Raw genomic sequence first — 16,253 nt, 5'->3', positions numbered from 1 at the left:
TAGATTTAATCATTCTTGTTTGAAAAACAAGACATAAATTAGTGTATATATATAATTTATATATTTATGTAGTATATATACTATATACAGACATTAGAAAATGTTCCCCTTCATGAGGCTGAAGGAGAGTTGAATGGTGGCAATGAAATGACACAAGCAGGTCTTGAGTGGCAGAAGTATAGGATCAAGAAGTTGGGAGAAGAGGAAGACCACGTGAGCACACTGGCTGACAGTGGTCATGGGGGAAAGGGTTCCCCACTGGCTGCATCTCTGGCCCATTAAGCAACTTGGTCCTACAGGAGGAGAAGCAAGGAAGTGGGGGCTGGGTTCTGCAGAAGGAGCGCCCCTCCTCCTTGCTGGAGAATCGGCCACTCAGGGAGGCTTATTGTGCTAGGGGTTACCATAGGTGGGCAGGGGTTAAGCACAGTGTACATTTTTATAAAACTCACAGAGGGACGAGAGATTTCACATGGACCTCTCACACAGCAATGAGAGAGGCAAATGCAAGGCAACAGGGTGTGGGAAACAAGGAGATATGGAGAGGTGGACGAGAATCAATCTATACAGAAGAAACATTGGCTTTCTTTGTTCCCTCCAGTGGGACAATTGGTAGGGACTCCGTGTCTTCACTCCTCAAAAGGTTGGGGGGGGTGGTTGGCAGCAGTGGTGACGGCAGTGGTGGTGTTGGTGGTGGCAGCAGTGGTGGCAGTGGTGATGGTGGTGGCAGCGGTGGCAATAGGAGATGTGTGTCAAGGAGGATGCTAAACAGTGTGAATTCCCTTCCAGATGGCTCCGGAGAGGGAGAGAGAGGTGCAGGACTGCACCGGGTAAGGCGCTCAGCTTCTTTTCTTAGAGAGACAAATCCACAGGGTCAATACACAGCCAAAAGCATATACTCAGGATTAACATGTCACGCTAGCTTCCAGAAGTTTAAGATGTAGTCATCAATACCCCCCACCCCTACCCCGTTCCCCCCTCCCCCCACCCCCCCACCCCAATTCAAAGCTAAATCAAACTTCTAAGGACAGTCTGTCTGGTAGAGAAATGAGAGAGGAGCCCCATGCCTGTGGCAATGGCCCCTGTGCTGGGCGGGACGGGCTCCTAGGCCTGCGCTGGGTCTCCCCAGTGCAGACATTTTCACCAGGTACCTTGTCCAAAACGAGTGGGGCGATCCCAGAGGCTTGTTCTCTACTGGACTGAGCTTCCCTGCCCCTAGGTGGTGGGCAGGGCACTTTTGCAATGGCTGGTGTGGAACTACTGGACCAGGGGGTGAGGGCTCCCATAGCTGCCAGCCTGTTGATTGGCTGCAAACAGCCAGGTACAGCTATTTTTCTGCACACATCCTACCTGGGCATGGGCCCTTAGAGGGTTCCTGCCAGGTGTGTGTGAGCCCGGGGTGGACAGACAGACACATTTGGACCGAGCACCCTCACCCCTTGGTGTGATGCTGTGGCCTACTGCTACTGCCACCACTCTGTATAGAGGAGCACACGCCAGGAGAAGCTGGAGGCCCTAGCTCCCCTGGGGCCCAATTCATGAGTCTGATGTCGCCTCTCAGCCCCAGTGAAGAGAGGAAATATAGCTCTGCGGTGGGCAGAGTGGCGAGGGGCGTTTGTCCTCACAGTGATGCCAAGAGGCCAGAGAAGAGGTGAGAACACCCAGGGCAGCAGCGAGGCCTGCAGCCCTTAAGAGAGAGCCTCAGCTGAGGGAGTTTTCACTCCCTGGAGACTGATAGGCTCTTGGACCCTGACTGGCCCAGGAGACACACACACACTCACCACAAGATGCACGAACCACGAAGCTCAAACCTGGGGGTTGGGAAGGGGGCAGACCTGGGTAGATGTCCTACTTAATAAGGGTTTTTAAGGAGCGGGTGAATGTGCTCATAACAGTCACTGAAGCTGGGGACCCTGGCGGCTGCCCCATGGCTGCCCCTGTAGCTGCTGCTGCTGCCTGCTGCTGCTGCTGCTGCTGCTGCTGCTGCTGCTGGTTAAGGTTCCGAGCTGTAGACTCCTCAGCTGCTCGCAAGAGGAAGGTATAATTCCTCACTACCTCTTCTACCTTGGCCAGCAGTTCTTGACGCTGGGCCTCAGAGCGCACAATGAACACCAGCCGCACGAAGGTCTCAATGAGGCTGCTCAGCACCTGGAAGCTGCCTGTGATGGCTGCCAGCATGTGGGTTGGGCTTTTGTCCACGTTGGCCACACGGCGGCAGGAAGCCCGAAGCTCCTTGAACTTGAGAGCTAGCTCGAGCTTGTACTCGGAGATCTGAGAGACATAGGGCTTGGGAGCACGGGCCTCAGGGCTGGCCACACACTGCCTTAAGACAGTCAGCAGTTCATTAGTGTCTAGTCGGGCAGCCAAGAAGCCATCAGGGAGGCCATAGGCATGGGCACGCAGGGCATTGATCTTGGCCAGGCTCCCCTCGAAGGTGGACACACGAAGATCAATCTCCTGGGTGCGTGAAGCCTCAGGGCTGCTGCTACAGGTGGCCGCATCCAGCACTTGCAAGGTCCTGCTCACCACAGGCACTACCTGCTCATCCAACTTCATGCCTGGCAGAATCTTCATGGGGATAGAGTAGGAAAGCTCGTCTTTGCCATCACTGGCATCATCTGCCATGTCACATTTGCGATAGTAGAAGCAGTAACGGATAGAACAGCACTTGCTACTCTCACTGTCCTCGTCCAGCTCAGCAGGCTTCCGGTACACCTCCTCTGGTAATGAGAACACAGCCATCTGTCCGGGGCCTTTGGTCTCAGGGACAACCTGGACGTATGAGGGGTCTCCCAGGTTTGGTGACTCCACCGATTTGCTTTTGGGACCCAAGCCTAGGGGGAGGCCTGCCTCTACCTCCTTGGCTTCCCTGGGCAGCATGCCCAAGGGTGGGTGTGGATATATGTCTGAGGTCAATGAGGCCCTGTCACTCTGGTCCAGCTCACTGATGCTGTAGCGGCGCATCAGTTTTCTATAGTTGGGAGCTCCCAAACACTCACCCCCTGAGGCACACGTGGTCAGGCACGAAACACCACTCTCGGGCTCTGATCGACACTCTCGGGATTCCAGGCTGGTTGAACGGATGCGCCGGACATTGACGGGGCTGCTGAGGTTCAAGCCTGGGCTAGCCTCTGGCTGCCTCTGAGTAGGGGGTAGCCTGTCTCTCTCCCTTCCCCGGAGGCCAGGCACCGGTGTCTGGGCAGTCTGTGGCCGGCCCCCCCTGGAGATGCGCTTGCAGTCACAGCTGCGCCTCTGCTCTCGGGACATGCCGGGCCCCTGCTGCACAGGGCTGCTGCGTAGTTGGCAGCTGCAGCGGCCAGGTGCGGGAGGTTGCAGGTATTCAGTGCTGGGCAGCTCCCCCTGGCTTGGTGGCTTTAGAAGTTCCTCAAGGAACTCCAGCTCATACTGCTTTACCTTCTGCAGCTGGGCCTGTCGCTCATCTGTCTCCTTTTTCTGGCGGGTAGGAAAGGTGGCAGAGAATAAATTGCGAAGCCGGAAGGGACCTCGTGATGACTTGGGCTTTGTGGGTCCTTCAGAAGTGGAATGGGTTCCATCCAGAGTTTCAAGCCCCCTGGAAGGCATGGTGCTCACCTGCCGGCTGGCAGCCTGAGGCTTCAGTGGACTCTGGCCACGAGGTTGGCAGCTGGGACTCTGACCTCGGGACTGGCAGCTGGGGCTATGGCTTCCAGGCTGACAGCTGGGGCTCTGCAGAGCCATGGAGTAGCCAGCTCGGGGGACCAGGCTGGTGTCCTCAAGCTTGCCACTTTTGGATGTGCTATCCAGCTGTCCCTTCTCCCCTTGGTTGGAGACAGCACCCTGCTTGTGTGAGGCAGGCTTTGCTCCCTCTGGCCCGTCCTTGCTGACCACCTCCCCTGTAGCTTGCTTGCCTGCTGATTCTCGACCTGTTCGTGCAAGATACCCTTTGGGAGGGAAACTCTGAATAGGGAGCCTGTCCTCTTGTGGGGGAAGGTGTAGGTTCTCGGCTTGGCTGCCTACAGGTGCTCTGGGCCTGGAAGACACCTCTGGGCCCAGCTGCTTCTGGGAATTCCGTGAAGCCTCTAGAGCACTGGGGCTCGTTTTAAACTTCAGATTCTTACTGGTACTGCTGCCCATCATGCTAACCTCTGGTCTTCCTATGCTGACCTCTGGTCTCCCTATGCTGGCTTCCAGCCTTCTCTCTCCCCTGCCAGCAGGGTTCCCCAAAACCCCACCAGTGGGAGATAGACTCTTACTATGAACCACCTGCTGGAGGGCAGCAGAGATGATGGCTGGGGTCACACTGCCTTTGGGGTCCAGGATAAGCTTGGGGCTCAACCTGACCTCCTTGGGCAGGTTCTCCCTCAGCTCTGAGACCTGCTCTTCACTGAGGGAGGGTGTGGCTGCCCTCAGTGACATCTCCATGCCAGCCCTTGTGTGGCCAGGACCTTTGTCCTCAGGCACTGGCGGCAGCAGGCTCAGATTCTTCTGCTCACTAAGCTGACTAAGCTGAGGGGACAGTGCTGGATGTACTGCCAGGGAGTATGTTCGCTCTCCCTGTGCCTGGGACTCTGACTGGGGCAGCTTTCTCCGAGCACCTGGGGGGCCAGGACTCTGGCCTGTGACAGCTGGCTGGAGGGATGTATTGGGATCCGGGCGCCCAAGAGAGTAAGGGGCTGTGAGAACGGCCTGGGCTGCGCAGCTCTGGATCCGGAAGGGCAGGTCCTTGTTGAGGTGTTGTGCCAGGAAGTAGGTGGTATTCTGGTGCTGCTTCATGGCGGACATCATCTCTGACATGTCTGTGAGCTCTGAAGAGTTGGTTTCATGGCCAGAGTCCAGTGATGATTCAGGAGTAATTGTGGCCAGCACAATCAGACCTGGAAGAATAGGAATGGGTGTTATACTTACTGACCACTACATACAGAGACTTCATGGAGGCCATAATTAGTCATCAGTATTTCAAGCTGGGGAAAACCTGTCAGGCCTGGGGAGAGGGTAGGGCTACTGGTGGGAGGAGTGAAGGAGAAAGTCAAAGAGGAGTAAGATGTGATGAGGGTACAAAAGCTAGAATAACAAGAGTAACAAAAAGAGGGGAAGAAAAGATCTAGGCAGTTGGTGGCAAATTAGCATGCAAAACCCATGCAAAACAACATGGCAATCAACACTATTTTTAGATTCAACAGCTAGAAAATGTCTGTCAATTGTCCTGAAGAGGGCTAGCAAATTCTATCCTTTCTCATGTGGCCAGGGCTGCCTATAGCCCATGCAGCTGAGGCCATTTAGATAAGTTCATCCTCTCTCTTGCAGCTACATAGGTCACTAGCTTGGGAGCAGCTAAGACTTGGAGCTCTTGATTAAAGAGCAAACAGAAACATCAACCCCTCCTGGTGGGGTGGGGGGCTAATGTGGGGGTTGCCCAGCATGAAGGGTGTCCTCTTTTACAGAAAAGGTAAGTATCCTCAGATCCTAGTCCCTTTCCTTTTTTTGTCTATCCCTTGCCCTGCCTCAAATGCTTGCTCATGTTCCTTATTCCTCCCTACCTCTTTTCTGTTGCTGTGTCATTTACCACTCTTTTTAAAGGTGTATGCCTGTGTGACTATGGGTTCTATATATTTGTTTAGAAGATAGATACATATGTGTCGATAGCAGGGGAGACCAGGCATGTCACATGGCTCTCCTACCCTCTAATGATTAATCTCAGTAGGTACCACTTACTGAATCCTTACTGTGTGTGAAGCTGTGTTTACGCTTTGCAGGAATCATCTCACTGAATCTGCACACCCCTATGTGCTACGATGACTGTTATCCAATCCACTTAAGATGACAACAGTGAGGCTCAGAGAGGGAGTGCCTCACCACTGGTCATGCTGTTTGTGAGTTAAGAAACCAGAACTTTGCTGCATGTGACTGAGAGCTCAGGTTGTCAGGCAGAATACAGACCTCAGTTCTGGCAGTGATGGCTCTTGGGTCCCCTAATCCCAAAGCAATATGGTAAGTTTTGCTTTTCCTCCAGTCAGGTGCATGCAAATATTCTTGGCCTGCTTTCTATATCTCTCACAATTCTTCTCTGATCCTCCATCCTGGCCTGGCTCTGTAGCTGTCATGGCCCAGTCCCTAGGATCCATTTAGAAGACATGTCCGGAGTGATGGAATGGTGAGAAGCAGAGCTCCAGCTAGAGTTGTACAGCCCATTTCTGCCACAGCACTGTTGCTCCCTGGACCCTACCTGCACTACTTCTGGCTCATCCACTGCCCTGATACATCTGCTTGAGAAAACACAAAGTTACATGCTGGCCCTTCCTGGCCAGGAGAAGGAAAGGAGACAAGACGGGAGGGGCGGGGGAGGGTGATTACCTGCTGTCTGTGGGGGAGGGGGGTGTGGTCCATCCTCTGAAGCAGCCAGGGCTTCTAGAGCCTGCAGAGTGGACACCAGAGCATCATCTAGCTCCTGGGCATGATCTCTGACTGTCCGGGTTTGCACACTGTCAATCAGTGTCACTGGAATCTCGTCATACAAGAGCCCACGCAGATGGCGTCCTTGTTCCTGGCTTTGGGCAGCCCGGCGCTTGGAGTCATCCTCATCAGAGCTGTTGTCTCGAAAACCAGGGGGTGGGGCGGCAATGGCAGGCAACAAAGAAGTTGTCTCATCTTCCTCTTCTTCTTCCTCCTCACTCCCTGGTGGTGGGAGGGACATCAAGTCTACAATATTGTCACGAGAAGAGCCAGGCCTCCCACCTTTTCGAGGGCCCAGTTGCTCCTGGAGTTTGGTTTTGCATGAGTCACAGTAGAAATTCAGGGCTTCAGCCCCAAGGGAATTGTCCAAGGTGTAGGACCGGGCCCTGCTGGCACAAGGTTCATGGTCTAAGCTGGTTGCATCAAAGTCATCGGGGACCACATGGTAACCTTGGCCAGAGCTTTTGGATGTGGGGTCAGACTTGGTCCGGGGCCTGGTCTCCTCAAAGAAGATTAGATTCTCATTGACATCTGTCCGGCTTTCCTGCTCTTTCCTTTGTTCCCGCATATGGAGGTAGCAGAAGCTGACAAGCTCAGAGTCGGCAGGTGGGGGCGTGCAGCGGCTCGACTTCCTGGGGCTGGTGCCCACGCTGCCCACATAACTACTCTCCTTTTTCCCCAGGTGGCCCCCAATGACAGGGCGGTGGGCGCTGTGCATGTAATCTAAACCCAGAAAGAGAATCAACAGATGAGCCCTGGTGCTAAGAATTGTGCCTGAGCTCCCTTGGCACATCTGGCTCATGGCACTGCAGCACAATTATGTGGCAGATATCAAGAAAAAGTGTTGCCTGACTGTGAGAGTCTAACGGGGAAGGAATTTATAGACCATATCAGTCCTAACCTTAAGAGTTAGGTGTATAGAATCTAATGGCCTCAGCTGCTAATAGGCTCATCACCTTTGAACTGGGAAAACACATGAGGTGAGGTATCAGGAAAACACTGGTGTCTGCACACTGGCTGGTCTCTTCCATGAATATATCCAGTCTGTAAATGTATTCAAAGAGGAAAGGTTTACTTTCCCCTGAGAACCGTTCCTGCCCCTGTCCCTACCCCACTTTTGAGTAATTACAATTGTTAATGTTGTCTTGGATCTCTTCTAGCACAAAGAAATAAATCTGACAAGTTATTACTGCTGTATTAAAAGTGTTAAACTGGTTAGTAGATGCCCCAAGTGTTTGCATTTCAAAGAGAACTGTTGATGGAGGAACACTAAAAGAACAGCTATCTGGTAGGAATTCAGGGTATCTGGCTTCCTAAAGCATGTGGGAACAATGACAGGGGTACTCTGTGCAAGGAGGATAGAAGAGCATTCTCATGTTTCTTCAAAGCATAAATCTTCAAAACATTATTCTTATATTCATGCAGAATGGTAAAATGTTCTCATCAATAGCTTTTTTTGTCCAGTACTAGGGATAAACCTAGGGGCACTCTACTACTAAGCTATGTTCCCAGGCCTTTAAAAATTTTGAAATGATCATGCTAAACTGCCCAGACTGGATTCAGATTTGTGTTTCTCCTGCCTTAGTCTCTGGAGTAGCTGGGATTACAGGTGTATGCCCACATGCAGACTTACTGACAGCTCTTGATGGTAGGTTTGTACATCTGAGAACTATTTATAGCAATGCTTTATTTCTGAATGGCTTCTCTCTCACATTGTTTTGGGAACCCTCTCATGTCATCTGTGAACATATACTCAAACAATGCCAACTTGCTCTGCTATCACATAGATGATAAACAAGCAGTAATTTAAGGTAAGAGCATTGTATACTATTCCATTTAAGCCTTACAATCCAGTGAGGTACGTATTATCATTATCCCCATTTTACAGAGGAAGAAATTGACCCAAGATGGCTATGTGATTTAACTAAGGTCACAAGGGTCATAAGTGGTAATTTGGGCTGGGTATCATGGCACATGCCTATAATCCCAGCATTCTAGGAGGCTGAGATAGGAAAATTGCCAGTTCCAGCCCAGCCTGGGCAACTTAGGAAGAACCTGTCTCAAAATGTTAAAAGAAAGGGGGCTGAGAATGTAGCCCAGTGCAAAGGCCCTGGGTTCAATCCCAGGTACTAAAAATAAAAAATGGCAATCTGGACTGGCACCCACATCTCAGGGGCTTCAAAACCCATGTTTTTAATCACACTCTGCCATTAACTATGGTGGTCAAGATGCTAGAAAACAAGACTTTAAATGCCTTTCAAACTCCAGTTTGACAGGGTCAATGTCAGTGTTGCCTTTTATGAGAGCCTACACTGTGACAAAAACACACAGTGTTAAGTGTGGGCACTTAACAAGAGAGCCCCAAAACACCTGGAGCAGAAACTGGCTGAACTGAAGGGATAAAGACACAATTCAACAGTAGCTAGAGTCAGTTGTAGTGAACGCCAATATGAGGTGGAAAGATTAAAAGTTTGAGGCCGATTTGGACAATTTAGCAAGACCTTGTCTCAAAAAAAATTTTTTTTAAAAGTCGGGAGATGTAGCATGTTTGAAATCCTGGGTTCAATCCTCATATAGAAAAAAAAAACAAGATTAAATAAAATCAATAAGCCCTTTAACAACCTTACCAAGAAAAGAAAAGACTCAAATCCATACAATTAGGAATTAAAAGGGTGAAATCACAAAAGATCCTATAAAAATACAGAAAAACATCTATATCTACTTTGAGAACCTGTACTTCAATATGATGGAAAATACAGAAGAAATGGACGGATTCCTAGATACATATGAATTATCAAAGCTGAATCAAGAAGGAATAAAAATCCTAAATAAACCAGTCACTAAAATTACATCATTCAAAGCCTACCAACAGAAAAGCACAGGCCCTGACTAATTCACTATTGAATTCTACAAGAAAATTAGAGAAGACATAATGTCACTACTTCTAAAATTCTTTACTGAAATTAAAAGGAAAGCAGTACTTTCAAATTCATTTCTGAAATCAAGCATACTCTGATATCAAAACCATAAAAGAACCCAATTAAGAAAGAAAACTATAGGTCAGTCTCCCTAATGAACACAGTTTCAAAAACCCTTAATAAGATATTGGCAAACCAAATAATCAAGAAGATTATACAGGGTCAGGGCTATAGCTCTGTGGCACAATGCCCATCTAGCAAGCACAAGGTCCTGAGTTCGATTCCTGGTAACAACAACAACAACAAAAAAGGATTATACACTATGACCAACTAGGACTCATCCCAGGAATGCAGGGATGGTTTAACATATGCCAATCAATAAATGTAATACACCATATAAATAGAACCAAACACAAAAATCACATGATCATCTCAATAGATGAAGAAAAAGTATTTTAACACGTCCAACACCATTCATGATTTAAAAAAAAGCCTAGAGAAAATTGGAATAGATGGCCTTTATCTTGATCTGATAAAAGTCATCTATGACAAACCAACAGCCAACATCATACTGAATGGATAAAAACTGAAAACATTCACTCTAAAATCAGGAACAGGACAAGGATGTCCACTATTACCACTCCTATTCAATATAGTTCTGGAAACATTAGCCATATCAGTTAGAGAAAGAAAGAAATAGGAATATTTATAGGAAAGAAAGAAGTTAAATTACCATTACTTGCAGATGACATGATACTCTACATAGACATTCCAAAAACTTCACTAAAATACTTCTAGATTTACTAACCAAATTAAGTTGCATAGCTGGACACAAAGTCACCACTCAGAAATCAATAGCCTCCCTGTACAAGAATAACATATTCTCTGAGAGAGAAATTAAGGAAAGAACTTTCACAATAGCATCCTAAAATATGAAATACCTTGGAATCAATCAAAAGTAGGAAATAAAAGATCTTTACATTGAAAACTACAGTATTCTGAAAAAGGAGATTGAAGAAGATATCAGAAAATGGAAAGATATCCCTTGCATTTGGGTAGGAAGAACCAATATAGTGAAAATGGTCATACTTCCAGAATTGTTATACAGATTTAATGCAATCTTGATAAAAATTCCAATAGCATATCTTCACAGAATTAGAGAAAATGGGGTGATGACATAGCTCAGTGGCACAAAGCCTACCTGGCAAGTGCAAGATTGTGAGTTCGATTCCTGGTACCCTCCCACCCCCAAAATTAGAGAAACCAATCCTAAAATTCATTTGGAACAAGAAGAGGCCTAGAATAGCAAAGGCAACTGTGGGCAATAAAGACAAGGTGGGGAACATTATAAGTCCAGACTTAAAATTATATTACAAAGCTACTGTGATAAAAATAGCATGGTAATGGCAAAAAAACAGACCTGAGGATCAATGGAACAGATTAGAAGATACAGAAACAATTCCAGACATACTTAGCCACCTTATTTTTGAGAAAGGTGCCAAATAATTCACTGGGAGAAAGACAGCCTCATTAATAAATGGTGCTTGAAAAACTGGATTTGCACATGCCAAAGATTAAAATTAGACCCATATTTTTCACCATGTACTGACTAAAGTTGAAATTGGTCAAAGAGCTAAATATTAAAACAAAAACATTAAATCTTCTGGAAGATAGAATAGGAAGAACTCTTGAAGACATTGGTGTAGTCAAAAACTTTAATGAACAATACCCTGATTGCATAGGAACTATCATAAAGAATCAACAACTGGGATCTCATCTTAGTAAAAAGCTTTTTCACAGCAAGAGAAATCACCAACAGAGTGAAGAGACAACTCACAGAATCACAAAGAATTTTTGCCAATGGTTCCTCAAAGGATTATTATCTAGAATACATAAAGGACTCAAAAAATCATAAACCCCAAATTGAAAGATTTAATCCAAAAATGGTGTCTGAAATGAATAGACACTAGTCAGAAGAGAAAATAAAAGTGACAAATAAATACATGAAAAAATGTTCAACATCACTGGTCTTTTGAGAGATGCAAATCAGAACAACGCTGAGAGTCCACCTCACCCCAGAACGAAAGACTATTATCAAGAAACCAACTAATCAACAAATGCTGGCAGGGCTGTGTGGAGAAAGCCTCCAATGTTGGTGGGAGTGTAGACTAGTACAACCACTGTGGAAATGAGGGTAGAGATTCCTCAAAAAACTAGGCCTAGAGATTCCATTTGACCAGCCATTTCCCTTTTTTTGTATCTTCCTGAAAAAATTAAAAACCTACCAGTGCAAAATATACACATTCTTGTTTACTTTGTATTATATTTTTTAATAGCTAAATTCTGGAAGCAACCTGAATGCCCATCCACTGGTAAATGGAAAAAGATGTGTTTTTTAATATACTGAAGTACTACTGTGTCATTAAGAAGGATAAACTTGAGACATTTCTAGGTAAATTGGATGCACCCTAGACCATACTCTTAAGTGAAATAAATCAGACACACATGTGTAAACACCACATTGTTTCTCTGGTGTGAGAAACCTAAAGTGTAAATAAGGATCAAAATGCATAATAGATATTGTGAAATAGGAAGAAAATGTTCAAATGGGAAAGTGAAATAGGGAGGGAGGAGGGGGAAAGGAGAGAAGCGAAAGAAACATATGAAAAAAACAAGTAAAAATAAACTGGATGTGATGGTTTAATTTTGTACTCCCAGCACTCAGGATTCTTTCAAATTTGAGACTAGCCTGGGCTACAAAGTGACCCAAGGCCAGCCGGATCTGCATAGCGAGACCCTGTCTCAAAAAGAAAAACCAAACAACAAAACAAAAATACCCTTAAAATAGGAACAAAGCTTTTGTAAAGAGAGAAGAAATGAGCCAGGAGTGGTGGCCTCTTACGTGTAATCCTAGAACACCCAAGGCTGAGGCAGGAGGATTATTGGGAGTTTGAGACAGTCTGGGCTATGAAGTCAACTCAAGGCCGGTTTGAACTGCATAGTGAGATTCTGTCTCAAACAAAAAATAAACAAACAAACAAAAAGAAGGAGGGAATGAGTATCTGAAGGGAGAGTAAGGCAGTGGGGAAGGAAAGAAACAAGTTATATCATGTATGGTACAATTTCTCTGTGATTAATATGATCATAATATATATCTAAAATGTTCCGATAAAGTCTGATTTGAAAGAAAAAAGAAAACAAAACAAATGACAGGAGTTAAAGCTTTTAATGCTCCACTTTTTATAGCAGATAAAACAAAAGTAGATCAACAAGAAGGTTGGGGCAGGAAGATTACTGTGAGTTCCAGGCCAGCCTGGGGGCGGGGAGAGGAACAATGCTATAATTCAATTAAATATAACGAATCTATGGAAAAATACCATAACATCAGAATAAAATACAGTTTCATTCTATGTAACACTATCTAAAATAGACCATATGTTATACCACAATTCTCAATAGATTTGAAATGAATAAATTCATACAAAATAAGTTTCCTGTACACAGCAGGATTGAATTAGAAATCAAGAACAGAGAGTGATTTGGGAAATTTACAAACATATGGAAATTTTAAAAAATACTCATTTTTCCACTGCAGTAGTAGAGATTAAACCAGGATTTTTGTACTGAAGTGTGTCTACAGATGTTTTCTATTTCAAAATAGTCTTGAAAGTCACTACACTGCCCAGGCTATGCTCAAATTTGCAATCCTTCTGCCTCATTATACCAGAAACAGGCACATGTCACCACATCTGACCTAAACTACTTTTAAATAACCAATAGGCAGAAGAAGAAATCACAAGAGAAATTAGAAATACTTTAAAATAAATGAAAATGAAGATATGACATACTAAAACTTTCAGGATCTAGCTAAAGAAATACACAGAGGGAAAATGTAGTTGTAAATGCCTATGTTAAAACAGAAGAAAAGCTGGGCGTTAAAGCACATCTATAATCCCAGCATTCCGTAGGCCAAAGCAGGAGGACTACTGTGAATTCAAGTCATCCTGGGCTACATAGTGAGTTCAAGACCAGCCTGAACTACATAGCAAGATCTGTTTTAAAAACAGAGAAAGATTTTTTGGAGACAGGGTCTTGCTAAGTAGTTCAGGCTGGCTTCAAACTCACAGTAATCCTCCTGCCTCACCCTCTGGAGTGCTGGGATTATAGGTGTGCACCACCATGACCAGACAGAAAGATAGATTTAACATCAGTACTTTGACATCCATTTTAAGAAATTGGGATTTAAAAAAGAGCAATCTAAATCCAAGGTAAGCCAGGCATGGTGTTGCATGCCTGTAGTTCCAGCACTCAGAAAGTTGAGGCAGAAGGATCGCTTTGAGGTGGAGGCCAATCTGGGCTACAGGAGTGAGTTCAAGGTCACTCTGAACTATATAATGAGACCTTGTCTCAAAACACACACACACACACACACACACACACACACACACACACACACTAAATCAATTCGAGGCAAGCAGAAAGAAACAAATAATATAAAGAGACTGAAAGTTATTAAAATCAAGAAAGAAAAGGGTACATCAAAACTGACAAAACAGATATAGAATTGATCATATGAGGATATAATGAGTGAACTAATGTCAATAAATTAGATAACATAGGTCATAGGGACAAAATCTTAGAAACCTACAACATGCCAAAACTGGTTCCAGAAGACTGAACATCTAAATAGGCCAGTAATAGGAATTGAATATAGTAATTAAAATTTCCTTCCCCTCGAAAAATTCCAGACCCAATGGCTTCATTGCTGAATTCTACCAAATACTCAAAAAGTATTCATAATAAATCCTTCATAAAGTTTTTTTTTAAAAATAGAAGAGGATAGAATACTTCACATTTCTATGAGGCCAGTATCACCTTGATAACTAAGCCAGCCAAAGATATATCATAAGAAAACTATAGATCAAATAGCTCTTATGAATATATACAGAACAAAATACTAGCAAACTGAACCCAGCAACATTTAAAAACAATTACAGGGCCAGAGATTTGGCTCAACGGTATAAGTGCCTGCCTGGCAAACACGAGGTCATCAGTTCAATCCCCAGTATCACAAAAAAAAAAATTATATACCATGTACATTTATTGCAGTGATGCAAAATTGGTTTGATATACAAAAATCTATTAATATTGTTCAGTCAGCTCAGATAATTAGAAATATTATAAGCAGTCAGACAGGACTAGGCCCTTGAGGAAGCCGGCATAGACGACCAAATGTCTTGTGACCTTGGAGGAGACACACACCTCTCCCTGTGGGCCAGATCTCAAGACAAAACCAAATGCAACCACATCCTTAAGTATAAACCTTAGGGATTAGATACTGATCATTTTGAGAAGCCAGGAGTCATCATTCCAACCCCCTATAGGAAGAGTCACTGATCAGTAAGAATGCTCACTTGCTATGTGACTTGCTTCCCCATTTGCCCCTGATTTAGTCAATTTTACCTAAACAATTAAACTTATTGGTTGACTATAGTTCTGTCCCAACTTATGCCCATCTACTTTGTGAGTTCCCAGTTTCCCCCACTTTAGACCTGCCTCGCTTCATGGTTTTACCCTATAAAAATCCCCAGAAAATACAGAATCTTTGACAACCCACTTAGCACCCTTTGTGTCTCTCTTTCAGAAGAAACTGTCTTTCTCTCAAGAAATACTTCTGCTCTTAACCTCCCTTGTTCCTAAAATTCATTCTCTGATTTCAGAGAACACAAACTCGTACTGGAAATATAGTAGGTAAAACATTTTGTTCCCTATATCAATATAATACACTATGTTAGTAGAAAAGAGGACAAAACTTAACACTCATTTTTTGTCTTTTTGAGATAGGATCTCACTGTGCAGTCCAGGCTGGTCTTGAGCTCAGTTTGTAACCCAAACTGGTCTTGAACTCACATTGATCATCCTGCCTCAACTTCCCATGTGTTAGGATTACAGGCATGCACCACTTCCCCTGGCTCTACAGTCATCTTTTTTTTTTTGTCTTTTTGAGACAGGGTCTCTCTATGCAGTTCAGCCTGGCTTTGAGCTCACTTTGTAGCCCAGGCTGGTCTCGAACTGGCAATGATCCTCCTGCCTCCGCCTCCCAAGTGCTGGGGTTACAGGCATGAGCCACCACGCCCAGCACTACATTCATCTTAATAGATGCAAAAAACAATCTGAAAAAACCCAATGCCCTTTCATAATAAAGCCCTAAACAACCTAGAAATAAAGGTGAACACTTGCAGCATGATACAGGCTATTAATATACAAAATACTTAAAGCTGACATATTTGATTCAGATGAAAAACTGAAAGCTTTTCCTTTAAGATCAGGAAAAAATTCAGGATGTCTGTACTCACTACTTTTTTTTTTTTTTTGTGGTATTGGAGATGGGACCCGGGGCCTTTTTAAACTTTTATTTTGAGACAGAATTTTACTAAATTGCTAAGTTGACCAGGCTGGGCTCAAAGTTGAGATTCTCCTGCCTTAGCCTCCTACAGTGCTGGGACTGTGAGTGTTCGGCACCACATCTGGGTATTGCGCTTACCATTCCTATTCAACACTGTATTGGAAATTTTAGTTAGGCCGTTAGTAAATAAAATGAAATATAAGACACCCAGATTGAATAGGAAAAATTCAAAACAACTTTTCCTGCAGATAACATGGTCTTTTGTATGTGTGCCTGTGTATTTTGTATTTTTCTTAATATCTTTGAACATTGGTCTTGTATATAGAAAATCTCAAGAAATTTACTAGTAAACTCTTAGAACTAATAAATAAGCATGGCAAAGCTGTAGGATACAAGTACAATGTATCGATTGAATGTTTACATACTCAAAGTGAACAGTCTGAAAATGAAATCAGAAAAAAAAAACTATTTCCAATAGTATTGAGAAGAATGAAGACTGAGGA

The 16,253-nt window shown here is 44.7% G+C and overlaps 1 protein-coding gene across 13 annotated transcripts in view; it reads right to left on the bottom strand.

Annotated features, from left to right (window-relative positions):
• Positions 1-990: 990 nt before the first annotated feature.
• Frmpd3 (FERM and PDZ domain containing 3) overlaps positions 991-16,253 on the bottom strand; it is a 151,902-nt gene continuing 136,639 nt past the window's right edge. For 12 of the 13 annotated variants that reach the window (XM_013150215.3, XM_063246252.1, XM_063246250.1 and 9 more), the window contains 2 exons: positions 6,328-7,149; positions 991-4,850 (listed from right to left, as the gene is read on the bottom strand). In XM_013150215.3, coding sequence (XP_013005669.2) covers positions 1,846-4,850; positions 6,328-7,149 — 3,827 coding nt within the window. In that variant the 3' untranslated portion in view covers positions 991-1,845. The remainder of the gene's footprint in view (positions 4,851-6,327; positions 7,150-16,253) is intronic. The other variant, XM_063246258.1, reaches the window with a different exon arrangement.

Source organism: Cavia porcellus, unplaced genomic scaffold (genome assembly GCF_034190915.1).
Source record: "Cavia porcellus strain 051 isolate PalLab524CR breed Dunkin Hartley unplaced genomic scaffold, mCavPor4.1 scaffold_3, whole genome shotgun sequence".
NCBI classification, from domain to species: Eukaryota; Metazoa; Chordata; class Mammalia; order Rodentia; family Caviidae; genus Cavia; species Cavia porcellus.
This window is presented reverse-complemented; position numbering and strand designations above follow the sequence as displayed.